We start from the raw sequence: 14,124 nt of genomic DNA on the forward strand, positions 1-14,124 counted from the left end.
CATGCTTCAGATCATTTTTGAGTCAGTCTTATAGATTCTAAGACAACTTCTAAGCTGTCATGGGTTTAGGAGCTACTTCTAGCATCAACCCTTACACTGTGTTGAAATGTTTTACCTAATTTGGTGTACCCAGTCAAAAATTACTATTAACATAATATGGTCTATTAAACATTGCTTATAAATCACTCATTATGCTATATTATTAATAAATATTGGATTAGATCTTTTCGTCAACTTGTTTTCTTGCGATTAGCACAGGTTTTGTATTTCTTTTTGGTGCTTATTGATTGTAGGCCTCATCGACCTGAGCTTATGCACCTCTGTTTTTGAGTGAAAAAAAGCGATATTTGTGGATAATTTTGGCAATATTAAATAAAATATGAAAACATTCTGTACTCTTTATCACAGTGTGCTTTAATGTTTAACCAGGAAGTTTGTTTTGAAATGCTTTGATTTTGTACAAAATGGCACAAAGTCAGACTTGTGGTGTTCCCGGTCAGAAATTACCGGCCATTGAAAATGAATGGGGGAGATAAAAAAAATAACAGAAAAATTTAGTGTTCAGGAGCATGTTCATGTTCACATCTGTGCATGTGTGCTTGCAAACATAAAGGCCTCAAACCTGTGATTATAGATGGCAGTCATGGAATTGGCCCACCATAAAAACAAATAATTTCTGTGCACAAAGATATTTTTAATTAAAAATTAATACACAATACTAGGAGAAAAGCTTCAGTGTGCTTTTTTGTAACATTAACATAGCCCAATTCTATAAAATTTTTGTTTACCTTACTTTTAAAAAAATGCCAGCAAAATTCCCTGTATTAAATAAAATAAATTACCAAACAAATATAGCATTAAATAAAAAAATAATACATTACCAAACAAAAAATTATATTGTTAGGCCTATATAATTGCCTTTTTTTTTTTTTTTTTTTTTACACAAAATTAGCCTTACCCTGTTTTGTAGATGAAAAAAATCAGCTGAATGACTCTCAAAATGTTCTACACTTTTTTCAAGACTATAAACTATCAGAACTATTTGTTCAATGCTGAGTTCACTTTCAGAAAACTAGCTTTTGAACATTTTAAAACCTTTAAAATATTTTAAATCTAACCCTCTTTAACATGGATCACATTTGCTGAGCTTCTTCAATTTGCATTATGACTGAAATTCATTTTAGATGACAATCAAGTTCAGGTGGTTGTTAAAAGTTGCTGGACAAATATGCAAGAAATAATGCAGTTTTGATGGCAATGCTTTAGATTAGATGATTGTTAAAAATAGCCTATTGAATATGAGGAATACATCATATGTAAACCCTGATATTACACCGCATCATTTTTTCTTTAATAGCTGTGCACACCGCATATACACATCGATGGATGATCCTTATACTAAGAACAAAAGTTCCCCCCACTACTTGGTGCGGGTTGCCAGCTTGAACAAGGCCATGACGATTCGCTTTCGGGTTGGAACCGGTGGCAACCTGCGAAAGGCGCAACATCAGGACCAATATTACAGTCCTATCAGAAGGGCAACTGTTCACTTTTGATTGCAATTCCTCGTCTTCTGATTGCATTTATTTGTGAAATTAAAATTACAGTAAGCTGGCTAATTTCAATTAAATGTCTCAATACTCTCCTCATTTTACAAAGACTTAAGGGCAAAAAAATTAGGGATATTTTGGAGGTGAAAGGTACACACATTTCTGTGTGGAAACGGCTTAAAGTGTTGACAGTGTTTTTTTAAGCTTGACATCATCACGCACACATTTTTTTTACTGATAAAAGGCCATTTGAATGGAAACAAGCAGAAGATGGCAAATTTTGCACACTTTTTTACACATTTTCACTTTGTCCATAACAAAACAGCGTGAAAAGTGGATGAAAACTAGGTCATATTCATGTGTTGCACAAAGAAATGGATCGGTTTCTTTCAGCTCGTTGTTGCAAATTCATTTTTATTGTTGCATTTCTACTTGCACTGACTGACAGGACGACAAGAGCGTGCGCCAAACACATGATGTTATTGCCATGGCAACCTAATACATTTTAGTGGATTTACCGAAAGACTAGAATGAAAGTATCATCAAATCATTTTGCGATGCATCGAAATTGCTTATCTTCTCTGCAAAAGATTTTAAAGACAATAGCGAGAAGAAAAATTAGGATAAATGGTCTGCACATATATAGCACTTTTTTAACCTTAGTGGTTTTTAAAAGCACTTTACACTGTGACTCATTCACCCATTCACACACCAATGATGGCAAAGCTGCCATGAAAGGTGCTAGCCTGCCATTGGGAGCAACTTGATGTTCAGTGTCTTGCCCAAGGACACTTTGGAAACTTTGGCATGTGGGCTGGGAATTGAACTGCCAACCCTGCGATTAGTGGCCAACCCACTTTACCACCTGAGCCATAGCTGCCCATGAAAAATCAGTGAGCCTACCAGCTGAAACTGGAACATAATTACATTGTTTAGAGAACTTTCTGGACATTGGCACACACCTCTTAAAAACGGGATGTCTGGTCACCCTACTTCAATGCAACGAGAAAACAATACCTCATATAATATTGAATGTCATGACCTTATGAATTTAAGACTTGGTGCGCCGATTTAAGACCTGTTTAAGGCCTTAATTTGTGGAAGGGCATATTAAGACTTTTTGAGACCTTTTTAAGACACCGGAAACCCTGATACAGTATACTGTTGTAACAGGGTCAAAATGGGAAAGGAGTAGGTGGGAACCGGATGAACCATCAAAGTAAAACTTTATGTAAAATTAAAACAAAGACAAAAACATAAACGCACACACGGCAGCTGTGTGTGGCTCTCTCTCTCCCGAACTGCCGCATCCGGCTGCCGTTTATCCTTCTCCTTGGCTGATTAGCCCGATTGGGCTCCACCGCTCCAGGCAGCCGGCAGTGAGCCCCTCCTCCCCTCGTGGACGGCGGCCATTCCTCCATGTCCAGGCGGCCGGCAGAGACTCCTCTGTCCCCCAGCAGATGGCCGTGGCTGCTCCTTTGGGTGGATGGCAGTGGCGAGGCATCCCTCCTTCTTCCCGGGTTTCGGGACCAAAGTAACAAGGGTTAAAATGGGAGAGGAGGAGGTAGGAACCAGATGACCCATCAAAGTAAAGTTTAATGTCAAATTAAAACATAAAGACAAAAACATAAAAGCACACACAGCAAATGTGTGCATCCAAAATTTCTGTGTATTTTGCAGCATTCATCATCAAATCAATCTTCACGAGATTGCCAGTACCTGCTACTGAAAAGCACCCCCATAACATGATGCTGCCACCAGCGTGTTTCACTTTAGGGATGGTGTTGTGTGGCTGATGTGCAAAGTTTGCTTTGCGCCACGCATACAGTTTAGTGCTTAAGCCAGAAATGCACCACTACAATACCTTCTGCCACATCTTTGCAGTATCTTCCAAGTGAAGTATTGCAAATCTTTATGGGCAAGCATGTTTTTTTTTGCTGCCAAGGCTTCTTACTAGCCACTCTCCCGTACAGCCCCTCTTTGTGCAATAGTTTTTTGATTATCAAGCCATGGACATTATTTTCAGTCGCAGACACTGTAATTCCATATTTCTTCCACTTCTGTATGATGGTCTGCACTGAGCTCTGAGACATGTTCATAGCCTTTGAAATTGCCTTATATCCTTCCCTAGATTTGTGCTTACTAATTATATCCCGCACTGTTTTGAATGCTCTTTTGTCTTCAAGTTTGTTTTTTTCAAAGGAAAATCCATCCATACAATTTGATCTTATAGAGAGGGAAGGTATTTACACTCATGGAGTAATTGAAAACAGCTGGACATTGTTTTTATTTGTCATGATATACAATACTGTGTACCAGGTAGGAAAAAATGTCATACTTTAATATCAGATGTGTACATCTTCTTCAGCAGAACTGAAATTAAGATTTCTATAAGCACATTTCAGCTCTGTATGTCCATTCAATGCAAGTGAATAGGTGCCAACTGTTTGACGGTCCAAAAGTCATATTTAGGCAGCATAAAATAATCCACACAACTCCATTCGATCAATTAATGTCTTCTCAAATAAATTGATAATTAAAACTTTATTAACTTTAATAACAGTCAATGCATCATGAAGCTGTTGCGTGACATAAACGTGATGTCGTGCCGTGTTCACGAGAAGTCGGAAACACACACTTTGTTTACAAGAGGAACGAACGTCACAAGAGTGAAGTTTGTGTCAGACAATTCATGCTATTGACTACAGTTGAAGTCAGAAGTTTACATACACGTTAGCCAAATACATTTAAACTCAGTTTTTCACAATTCCTGACATTTAATCGTAGAAAACATTCCCTGTTTTAGGTCAGTTAGGATCACTTCTTTATTTTAACAATGTGAAATGTCAGAATAATAGTAGAGTGAATGATTTATTTCAGCTTTTATTTATTTCATAACATTCCCAGTGGGTCAGAAGTTTACATACAATTTGTTAGTATTTAGTAGCATTGCCTTTAAATTTTTTAACTTGGGTCAAATGTTTTGGGTAGCCTTCCACAAGCTTCTCACAATAAGTTGCAGGAATTTTGGCCCATTCCTCCAGACAGAACTGGTGTAACTGAGTCAGGTTTGTAGGCCTCCTTGCTCGCACACGCTTTTTCAGTTCTGCCCAGAAATTTTCTATCAGACTGAGGTCAGGGCTTTGTGATGGCCACTCCAATACCTTGACTTTGTTGTCCTTAAGCCATTTTGCCACAACTTTGGAGGTATGCTTGGGGTCAATGTCCATTTTGAAGACCCATTTGCGACCGAGCTTTAACTTCCTGGCTGATGTCTTGAGATGCTGCTTCAATATATCCACATTATTTTCCTTCCTCATGATGCCCTCTATTTTGTGAAATGCACCAGTCCCTCCTTCAGCAAAGCACCCCCACAACATGATGCTGCCACCCCCTTGCTTCACAGCTGGGATGGTGTTCTTCAGCTTGCAAGCCTCACCCTTTTTCCTTCAAGCATAACGATGGTCATTATGGCCAAAAAGTTACATTTTTGTTTCATTATACCAGAGGACATTTCTCCAAAAAGTAAGATCTTTGTCCCCATGTGCACTTGCAAATTGTAGTCTGGCTTTTTTATGGCGGTTTGGTGCAGTGGCTTCTTCCTTACTGAGCAGCCTTTCATGTTATATCGATATAGGACTCGTTTTACTGTGGATACAGATACCTGTCTAGCTGTTTCCTCCAGCATCTTCACAAGGTCGTTTGCTCTTTTTCTGGGATTGATTTGCACTTCTCGCACCAAACTATGTTCATCTCCTGGCATTTGGAAATTGCTCCTAAGCATGAACCAGACATGAACCTCAATTTATTTTCTGAGGTCTTGGCTGATTTCTTTGGATTTTCCCATGATGTCAAGAAACGAGGCACTGAGTTTGTAGGTAGGCCTTAAAATACATCCACGGGTACACCTCCAATTCAGTACACCTCCTATCAGAAGCTAATTGGCTAATTGCCTAAAGGCTTGACATCATTTTCTGGAATTTTCCAAGCTGCTTAAAGGCAAAGTTAACTTATTGTATGGAAACTTCTGACCCACTGGAATTGTGATATAGTCAATTAAAAGTGAAACAATCTGTTTGTAAACAATTGTTGGAAAAATAACTCATGTCATGCATAAAGTAGATGTCCTAAATGACTTGCCAAAACTATAGTTTGCTAATATGAAATCTGTGGAGTGGTTAAAAAATTAGTTTTAATGACTTCAACCTAACTGTATGTAAACTTCTGACTTCAACTGTAGCTCATTTCAAACAGCATCCCAGTGCTGGCCAAAGGTAAAAAAAATAAAAAATTATCTATTTGTTTCTTACACCAACCTATCGATTTGCTTCAGAAGACATTAATTGATCAACTGGAGTCGTGCGGATTACTTTTATGCTGCCTAAATATTACTTCTGGACTATCAAACAGCTGGCACCCATTCACGTGCGTTGAATGAACATACAGAGCTGAAATGTGCTCATAAAAATGTTCATTTCGGTTCTACTGAAGAATGAAAGACATACACATCTGGGATGGCTTAAAGGTGAGTAAATCAAGAGAGAATTTTCATTTTTGGGTGAACTATTTCTTTAAGCTCAATCGATCACATTTGTCACTTGTTAATTACACAAAATGGATTTTGACTCATCCCTCCTTTTCTTTAAAAAAGCCCCCCCCCCCCAAAAAAAATCACTAACACTTAAAATGGAAGTGAATGGGGCTAATCCCAAAATGTTAAAATACTCAATGTTTCAGAACAAGGCGTAAACAATATGCGTGATAAAACTGCTTTCTAACCTTTTCTATGTACAGTTCTGTCCAATTTTACAACTTTGTTGCCATGACGATGTAACGCCATAACCCCTCAAATGAACGTAAAACGTTTTAAATTTACAGGTCAAATAATACCAAAAAATTAAAGTACTTTTCTAAACTATAAACTTCTAATTTCTCTGAAAATTGTCCCCATTCATTTTCATTGCAAGTGCCTCACTGTAACCTCTATTTTTGCTTATTTTGTTTAAAGGAGGGATGAGACAAAGTAGTTTTTTGTTGTAATTAACGTTATGCCACAAATGCTTTTGATTGAGCTATAACTTCTATTGAACCTGGAATATTCATTTAAAGCAATCACCATCGTTCAGAATACAAAACTATACTCACTGAGCACTTTATTGCATCTCAGAACGCACAACACATCCAACCTAGAGGCGGATGGGCTAAAACAGCAGAAGACCATGTCAGGTTCCACTTCTGTCAGCCAAGATCAGAAAGTGAAGCTGCTGTGGGCACAGGCTCTCCAAAACTGGACAGATGAAGACTGGAAAAACGTAGCCTGATTTGACCAATCTCTATTTCTGCTGAGGCACACAGAGGGTAGGGTCAAAATTTGGCACCAACAGCATGAATTCATGGACCCAACCTACCTTGTGCCAACAGTCCAGGCTGGTGGTGGTTGTGTAATGGTGTGAGGGATGTCTTAGCACACTTTGGACCTATTAATACCAATCAAAAATCACTTGAATGCCACAGCCTATTTGAGTATTGTTACTTAACATGTGCATCCTTTCATGGCAGCAATTTACCCATATTCTAATGGCTACTTTCAGCATGATAATGCACCATGTCACAAATCAAAAGTCGTCTCAAACTGGAGTTCATAGTTCTTTAGTGTCCTTCCCAGTCACCGGATCTGAATACAATAGAACATCTTTGGGATGTGGTACAACGGGAGATTTGCAGCATGAATGTACAGCTGACAAATCTACAGAAATTGCATGATGTATTCATGTCAACATGGACCAAAATCTCAAAGGAATATTTCCAACATCTTGTGGAATCTATGCCGTGAAGAATTGAGGCTGTTTTAAGAACAAAGGGAGGCCCTACACAGTATTATTACAGGGTTCCTAATAAAGTGCTCAGTGAGTGTATGTACTCCAAAAATCTAAAAAGTTGTACAAAATAGGACTTTATACAGCTTCAATGAAAAAAAAAACTTCAATACATTGCTTTTGCAAAGGCTCACATTTAGTGTGGTTCTGCCCACATCAGCACCTGGTCATCTGGAACAGAAGAACAACAATACAGTACATACATAAAATTTTCTCATGACTCGAGTTGTACAACATCATACCACCAATGTGCATGTAGTCAAATGATTGAAGGTGCTGCCATCTTCTGGTGGAGAAGAGTCATCACAATAATTAGACAAGACTATCCTGTATGGATTCTCTCGTGCGTTTTCAGGGAATTTAATTGAGTGAATCTCTTTCCACAGTGTGAGCACGTGTAAGGTTTCTCTCCAGTATGGATTCTCTCGTGTGTTTTCAGGGAATGTAACTGAGTGAAGCTCATTTCACAGTGTGAGCAGTTGTAAGGTTTTTCTCCAGTATGGATTCTCTCATGTGTTTTCAGGGAATTTAAATGATTAAAACTCTTTCCACAGTATGAGCACTTGTAAGGTTTCTCTCCAGTATGGATTCTCTTGTGTGTTTTCAGGGAATGTAACTGAGTGAAGCTCATTTCACACTGTGAGCACTTGAAAGGTTTTTCTCCAGTATGGATTCTCTCATGTGTTTTTAGGTTTTCTGACTTAGTGAAACTCTTTCCACAGTGTGAGCACTTGTAAGGTTTCTCTCCAGTATGGATTCTCTCGTGTGTTTTTAGGTGTTGTGACTGAATAAAACTCTTTTCACAGTGTGAGCACTTGTAAGGTTTCTCTCCAGTATGGATTCTCTCGTGTGTTTTTAGGTGTTGTGACTGAATAAAACTCTTTTCACAGTGTGAGCACTTATAAGGTTTCTCTCCTGTATGAATTCTCTTGTGGTCTTTCAGGTCGTGTGACTGAATAAAACTTTTTTCACAGTGGGAGCACTTGTAAGGCTTCTCTCCAGTATGAATTCTCTTGTGTATTGTCAGGTATTTTATCTGAGTGAAACTCTTTCCACAGTGTGAGCACGTGTAAGGTTTCTCTCTGGTGTGAACTCTCATGTGTATATTAAGATCATTATTACATGTTAAATATTTTCCACACTGAGAGCAGGTTAAATATTTCTTGGCTGCTAATTTTTGAGGTTTTTTTGGTGAGAAATTCTTCTTAGTCCTTGAGTCATTCAAAGATTTTTCTCCAGTTGTGAAATCATGATGTTTCTGATACTGAAGTTTCTCCTCCACTTCAATCGGTTCTTGACTTTCCTCTTTCACTTCCATCAGCTCTACAATGAACACAGTGAATTGACAAAAATAAATTCAAAAGGGACAAATGTAAAAAGAAATCAAATTGAACCCTAATGCAATTCATGTCAGAACACAACAAAGGTCAAATATTAATTTGTGATTTTTGCTGTGCAAAACTTATATATTTACTAGGGCTGTCAAATGCTTAAAAATTTAATTGGATAAATTACAAAGTATGTCAATTAATCAAATTAATCAATATATTTATATATATTATAAAAAAAAATATTATTCAGACAAATAAAATGCATTAAAATTATTGTGTGAGATGAGTAAAGCATTGAAAAGACAATATAAATTATCTTTATCCGTATTATTGAACATAAGCCAATCATTGGCCTACAGCTCCGAGCAATCCATTTTGCAACTGAAATTGTCCGTCAGTCCAAGACTTACTCTAAGGGCTTTTCTAAGGACACGTCAATGTAAATGTGAGTCAGACGGACGCTTTTGGATCATCTCACCATGGTTGCGTCGCAACATAAACATATAGTTAAAAGTAAAACGTAGTACGAAACTTAGTAGGAAAAACGTAGCCTGATTTGACCAATCTCTATTTCTGCTGAGGCACACAGAGGGTAGGGTCAAAATTTGGCACCAACAGCATGAATTCATGGACCCAACCTACCTTGTGCCAACAGTCCAGGCTGGTGGTGGTTGTGTAATGGTGTGAGGGATGTCTTAGCACACTTTGGACCTATTAATACCAATCAAAAATCACTTGAATGCCACAGCCTATTTGAGTATTTACGACTAATTGCATAAATATTTTAACCCCTTATTTTTTTAAATAATTAATCGCCCTGAATGAATGCATTAAATCGACAGCCCTAACTTATACCATAAATTCTGGCCAATAACTACATTTCATGATTATAGTCATATAGACTGAATGTAAACCAGACTCAGAGAAAGAAAGACATACATGTTTGGAACAACATGAGGAAGAGTACATAATGAGTAGACTTGCCTCCTCACAAATAAGGTAAAAGAAGTGTTTATCCTACCAAACATTTTCTACCAAAATTTTGTTGATAAAGAACATCTGGCTTTCATTGCGTTCAATTAGTTTAATTTATCATGGGTCACAAACTCTTCATTATGCGACTATACATTATTTCAATTTTGCACCGGTAACATCCCTTGCACCCAGTAGCATAGACGTGACATTTGCAGTGATAATGTGAAATTTAGCTTCATTTATAAAGCACTAACTGCCATTTTTTATTAAACTCTTTGTATGTATGTGAACTGAAATGCGCAATCCATGAAATAATACTAGCCACAGAATGGGCTGGCACTCTTAAGAACATGTCATATTTCACTTTTATTCATTACTGTTTTCACATAAATGGGAGGGGGGGAGAGAGACTATTTTACGGGCGTGGTGGTTGTGAAAGGGTCTGCAGGGTTTCCCAGAAGAACACTGCCAGAGCATCACACTCGTTCCACCGTCTTGTCGTTTTCCCACAGTGCATCCTGGTCCCATCACTTCCCCAGGTAAACGGCGCACAGGTTCACAGCTGTCCACGTGATGTAATAGAAAACGGGACTCATCAGACCAGGCGACCTTCTTCTACTGCTCCAATGCTCGTGTGCACATTTGTAGGTGCTTTCGACTGTAGACAGGGGACATCATGGGCACTCTGACAAGGGATGCAACGATCCGATACCTGGATCGGTATCGTCTCCAATACTGACGGATCGGTATCAGTCTGACGAGCCCGATCCAAATCCGATACAGTGTGTTACAGTGTGCTAATTTCGGACCAAGAGAACCAATTTTTTACATCACAAAAACCTGCTCTTTTAACAGGGGTTTGTAGACTTTTTATATCCAATGTAAGTGAATGTAAACTTCTGACTTCAACTGTATTTGCTCGGAAAAAGAAATACCCGATGGGTAGAGAATGCACGGATGACGTAGGTTCGTTGCAAAGAGATGTTGCCCTTCACAACTGTTGAAAAGACATCTTTCAAAAAGTTGAACAATACAATTTTAATTGCACTTAATTTTTTTCCAGTTTCATTTGAATTTATGGTTAAAATAAATAAAAAAGTTCATAGTTTGAAATCAAGCTGCCTTGCGTTATTGTGTAGGCTACTGCTTAACGAAAATACCCCGTAGTACCACTTACCATCCAACAAGCGGTAATACCGGTTTTAGTCAGTTTGAACATGAACACCGCACCGGTGAGAAAATTATATCGTGGCAAGTCTAATAACCGCCCAACACCCTATTGCCATTTTGTGGTTTGTCCCTCTTGGGACCACTGTCGGTTGGTACTCACCACTGCTGACCGAGAGCACCCCACAAGCCTTGCCATTTAAGAGATGCTCTGACCCAGTCATCTGGCCATAACAATTTGGGCTTTGTCAAAGTCGCTCAGGTCTTTACTCCTGCCCATTTATCCTGCATTCAACACGTTGACTACGAGAAATTATTGTTTGCTTACTATCTAATTTACTCAGACATTGACATGTGGCCTTGTTAGGAGATGATCAGCGTTATTCGCTTCACCTGTGAGTGGTCATAATGTTTTGGTTCATCAGTGTATAGCGATATAATAGGGTAAAATATAGACCTCAATGAACAATTTAAAAGGGGTTTTGTTCATTTGTTTCTTTGCTCAAAACATTTCTGTGGAATTGCAAAAAAAGAAAAAAGACAACCAAGCACTTCAAAAACAACAATAAAAACAACTGAGAACTTTTTAATGCGATTTCTGAGTGATGTAACCGTCTTTCTTGTAACAGATTCTGACATGACGGTCGATTGTCATAAATATTTAAAACATTACATACCTGAAGAAATAAAATCATCATCTCTCTGATCTTCCTCTGCTGTGATTTCTTCATTTATCTCCTCCTGCTTCACTTCAATTTTCACTGGTATCTGCAGCATCTGCTGTTCTCCAGCGTTACAGACAGAAGTCAGAGACTCTGTGGAGGTTTGATCATCATCATCTTCATCACTCTGTTGTTCCTCTTCTGTGGTTTCTCCTCTCATCTTCATCAGGTTCCTGCAGTCCAGCAGCTTCACTGAACACATCTTCACTGGTATCTGCAGCATCTGCTGTTCTCCAGTGTTACAGACAGAAGTCAGAGACTCTGTGGAGGTTTGATCACCCTGATTACCATCAGTAGAACAGAGTAAAGTGAGCTGTGAGTCCTGTGTGTCTCTGGATCTCTGTTCAGAGAGTTTGTCCAGCAGTCGCTGTGGTGTGGACTGATCTCTGCCGCTCCACACTGAATCCTGACATTCTGTGGAGGTCCCATCAGTCACACACACTGAAGATTGACAGGAAACCTTTTCCAGCTCCTGACAAACACAACACAATCACATCTGTACCGTTCATCATATCACATCATTTGAAAGCTTACAATCTCAACTTTAAGGATGAAATGAATGTTTAACCTGTAACCTGTCCTCTCTCTCCATCAGCTTTGTCTTCAGTGACGTCACCTCTTTCTTCAGCTGAGAGATTTCTGTGATGAAATCATCAATATCCAGCATGGACAGATCAGTTCCTACTGATTTACAGCAGATCATATCCACCTGCTCTCTCATGATGAACACCTGAACACAAAATCATCATCATTATAATGGACTGACATTCATCAGACTCAAAAAGGTTATTATAGGATCATATACAAGAACAACTTAGTTTAAATAACTGTTTCTGAGACGATATAAATATAATTGTGTGCTTTGTGTTTAGTTTAATTTTCCTGACAGCAGGAATATCAGATATTATCCCTGATATCACACGTTCATCACCGAGACGTCTATTTAATGTGTGTTTTAACATCAGGAATAAGAATTTCAAACGTTTTTAGCTCATCTGAAATATCTCTATAAAACGTTTAATGTCGGATGTCAATAAGACATTCAGCAGATGTCTTTGAGATGTTTATGATTTTAAAATGTTTGTAAATCTGATATTTTTAAGATGTTTCGATGTTAATTAGATTGTGATGCTTTCCAGATGAAAAGATATAAAACAGACATCTAACAAGCTTTATCCAACATATAATCTCCTTCACTGAACTCATTTACAAACAGCAGCTTTAATTAAAGAGTGCATATATCAGAAATTAAACATTATATTCTCAGATTTCTGCTTGTTTCTCCTGAAACTGAATATTTTAAAAAGTCTGTCACAAAACCGCCACATACGGCGATAAGCGTCGTTTACAATCATTAAAACGTGAAAGAGAGAAAACATGCATACAAATACACACAGAAATAACAAGAAAGCTCACAAATTACCTAAAACCTATACCGAACTGAGCATTCAAACTGTGAGTTCTTCTTGTGTTTCATGAAGATTTGCAAAACAACTTCTGGTGATTTCCCGCCAACTACTGGACTGGAGTGTGGATGAGTTTAGGAAACCTTTCGGGTTTTATATACATCATAACATCGCTTTTTACAATAAATAAATAAATGTATCAATAAAATATCTTTATAATATGAATGGAAATATTTTACGTGCACATGCTACTGTTAAAACACTAGACAAATCCTCAGTTTATCAGATGGGTTTTAATAGTGATGGCAGACAAAATGTAATCACAGGCAAGACAAGTGAATGTACAAATAACCAAAACATTTAATTATTTATCTAATTGTGATTCAGATTTGTAGATCTATTTGTGATAATAGATAGATGCATTTATGGCAAGGGTTCTTGATCTTTATTGGCTTAGGACCAAAATAAGATATTTGTTGTGTTTACCTGAGACCCACACTTACAAAAACCGTGCAATTTGCTGAATTTGTTATATCTATTAATGTATACACTTTTTAATGATATGTGATTGAATTGTGATATAGACAGATTCTTATAGAAATCATTTTCTTCAAAGACTTTTAAACTCAATTTAACATTTAACCCTTAAGCGCATACCTCGGATCTTTAGAGACCCGGGACTTCATTTCACCCCTGTACCTCAACCATTTTTTGGAGATGTGCCCACACCACTTTAGTATTCCGCAGTCTATCTCTTATAAATAGTCTAAAACACACTCACACAAAATGTTATAATGGTTGAAGTACCAAAGTATTTAGGTTCATTAGAGACCTTAGGTATGTAATAGTGTCGTTTTTTTGGCACTTTCATAAATTATATTTTTTTATGGTTGTTTCATATCTTTATAAGTTTACCATCACAGAATATTGTTTTCTTAGTTTATTACAAGATAAATTAGTACTATAGTCATATAAATAAATACTATATCATGTTGATATTCTGTATAACAATGGTCAATTATCTGTATCCCATATGCATGTGCACATACATACATGGTATTTCTTACTCAATGTGGCATTGATGTTTCAGTGATTGA

The 14,124-nt window shown here is 37.6% G+C and overlaps 1 protein-coding gene across 2 annotated transcripts in view; it reads right to left on the reverse strand.

Moving 5' to 3' along the window:
- Positions 1–13,791, reverse strand: part of LOC127420307 (gastrula zinc finger protein XlCGF26.1-like) — a 60,745-nt gene extending 46,954 nt beyond the window's left edge. Inside the window, exons 1-4 of one of the 2 annotated variants that reach the window (XM_051662500.1) lie at positions 13,045–13,791; positions 12,190–12,351; positions 11,577–12,093; positions 6,224–8,749 (exon numbers count right to left, since the gene is read on the reverse strand). In XM_051662500.1, the coding sequence (XP_051518460.1) occupies positions 7,749–8,749; positions 11,577–12,093; positions 12,190–12,342 (1,671 nt within the window). In that variant the 5' untranslated portion in view covers positions 12,343–12,351; positions 13,045–13,791 and the 3' untranslated portion in view covers positions 6,224–7,748. Of the gene's footprint in view, positions 1–6,223; positions 8,750–11,576; positions 12,094–12,189; positions 12,352–13,044 lie in introns of those variants that run through there. The other variant, XM_051662498.1, reaches the window with a different exon arrangement.
- Between the last annotated feature and the right edge of the window lie 333 nt (positions 13,792–14,124).

Source organism: Myxocyprinus asiaticus, chromosome 29 (assembly GCF_019703515.2).
Source record: "Myxocyprinus asiaticus isolate MX2 ecotype Aquarium Trade chromosome 29, UBuf_Myxa_2, whole genome shotgun sequence".
In the NCBI taxonomy this organism is placed as follows: domain Eukaryota; kingdom Metazoa; phylum Chordata; class Actinopteri; order Cypriniformes; family Catostomidae; genus Myxocyprinus; species Myxocyprinus asiaticus.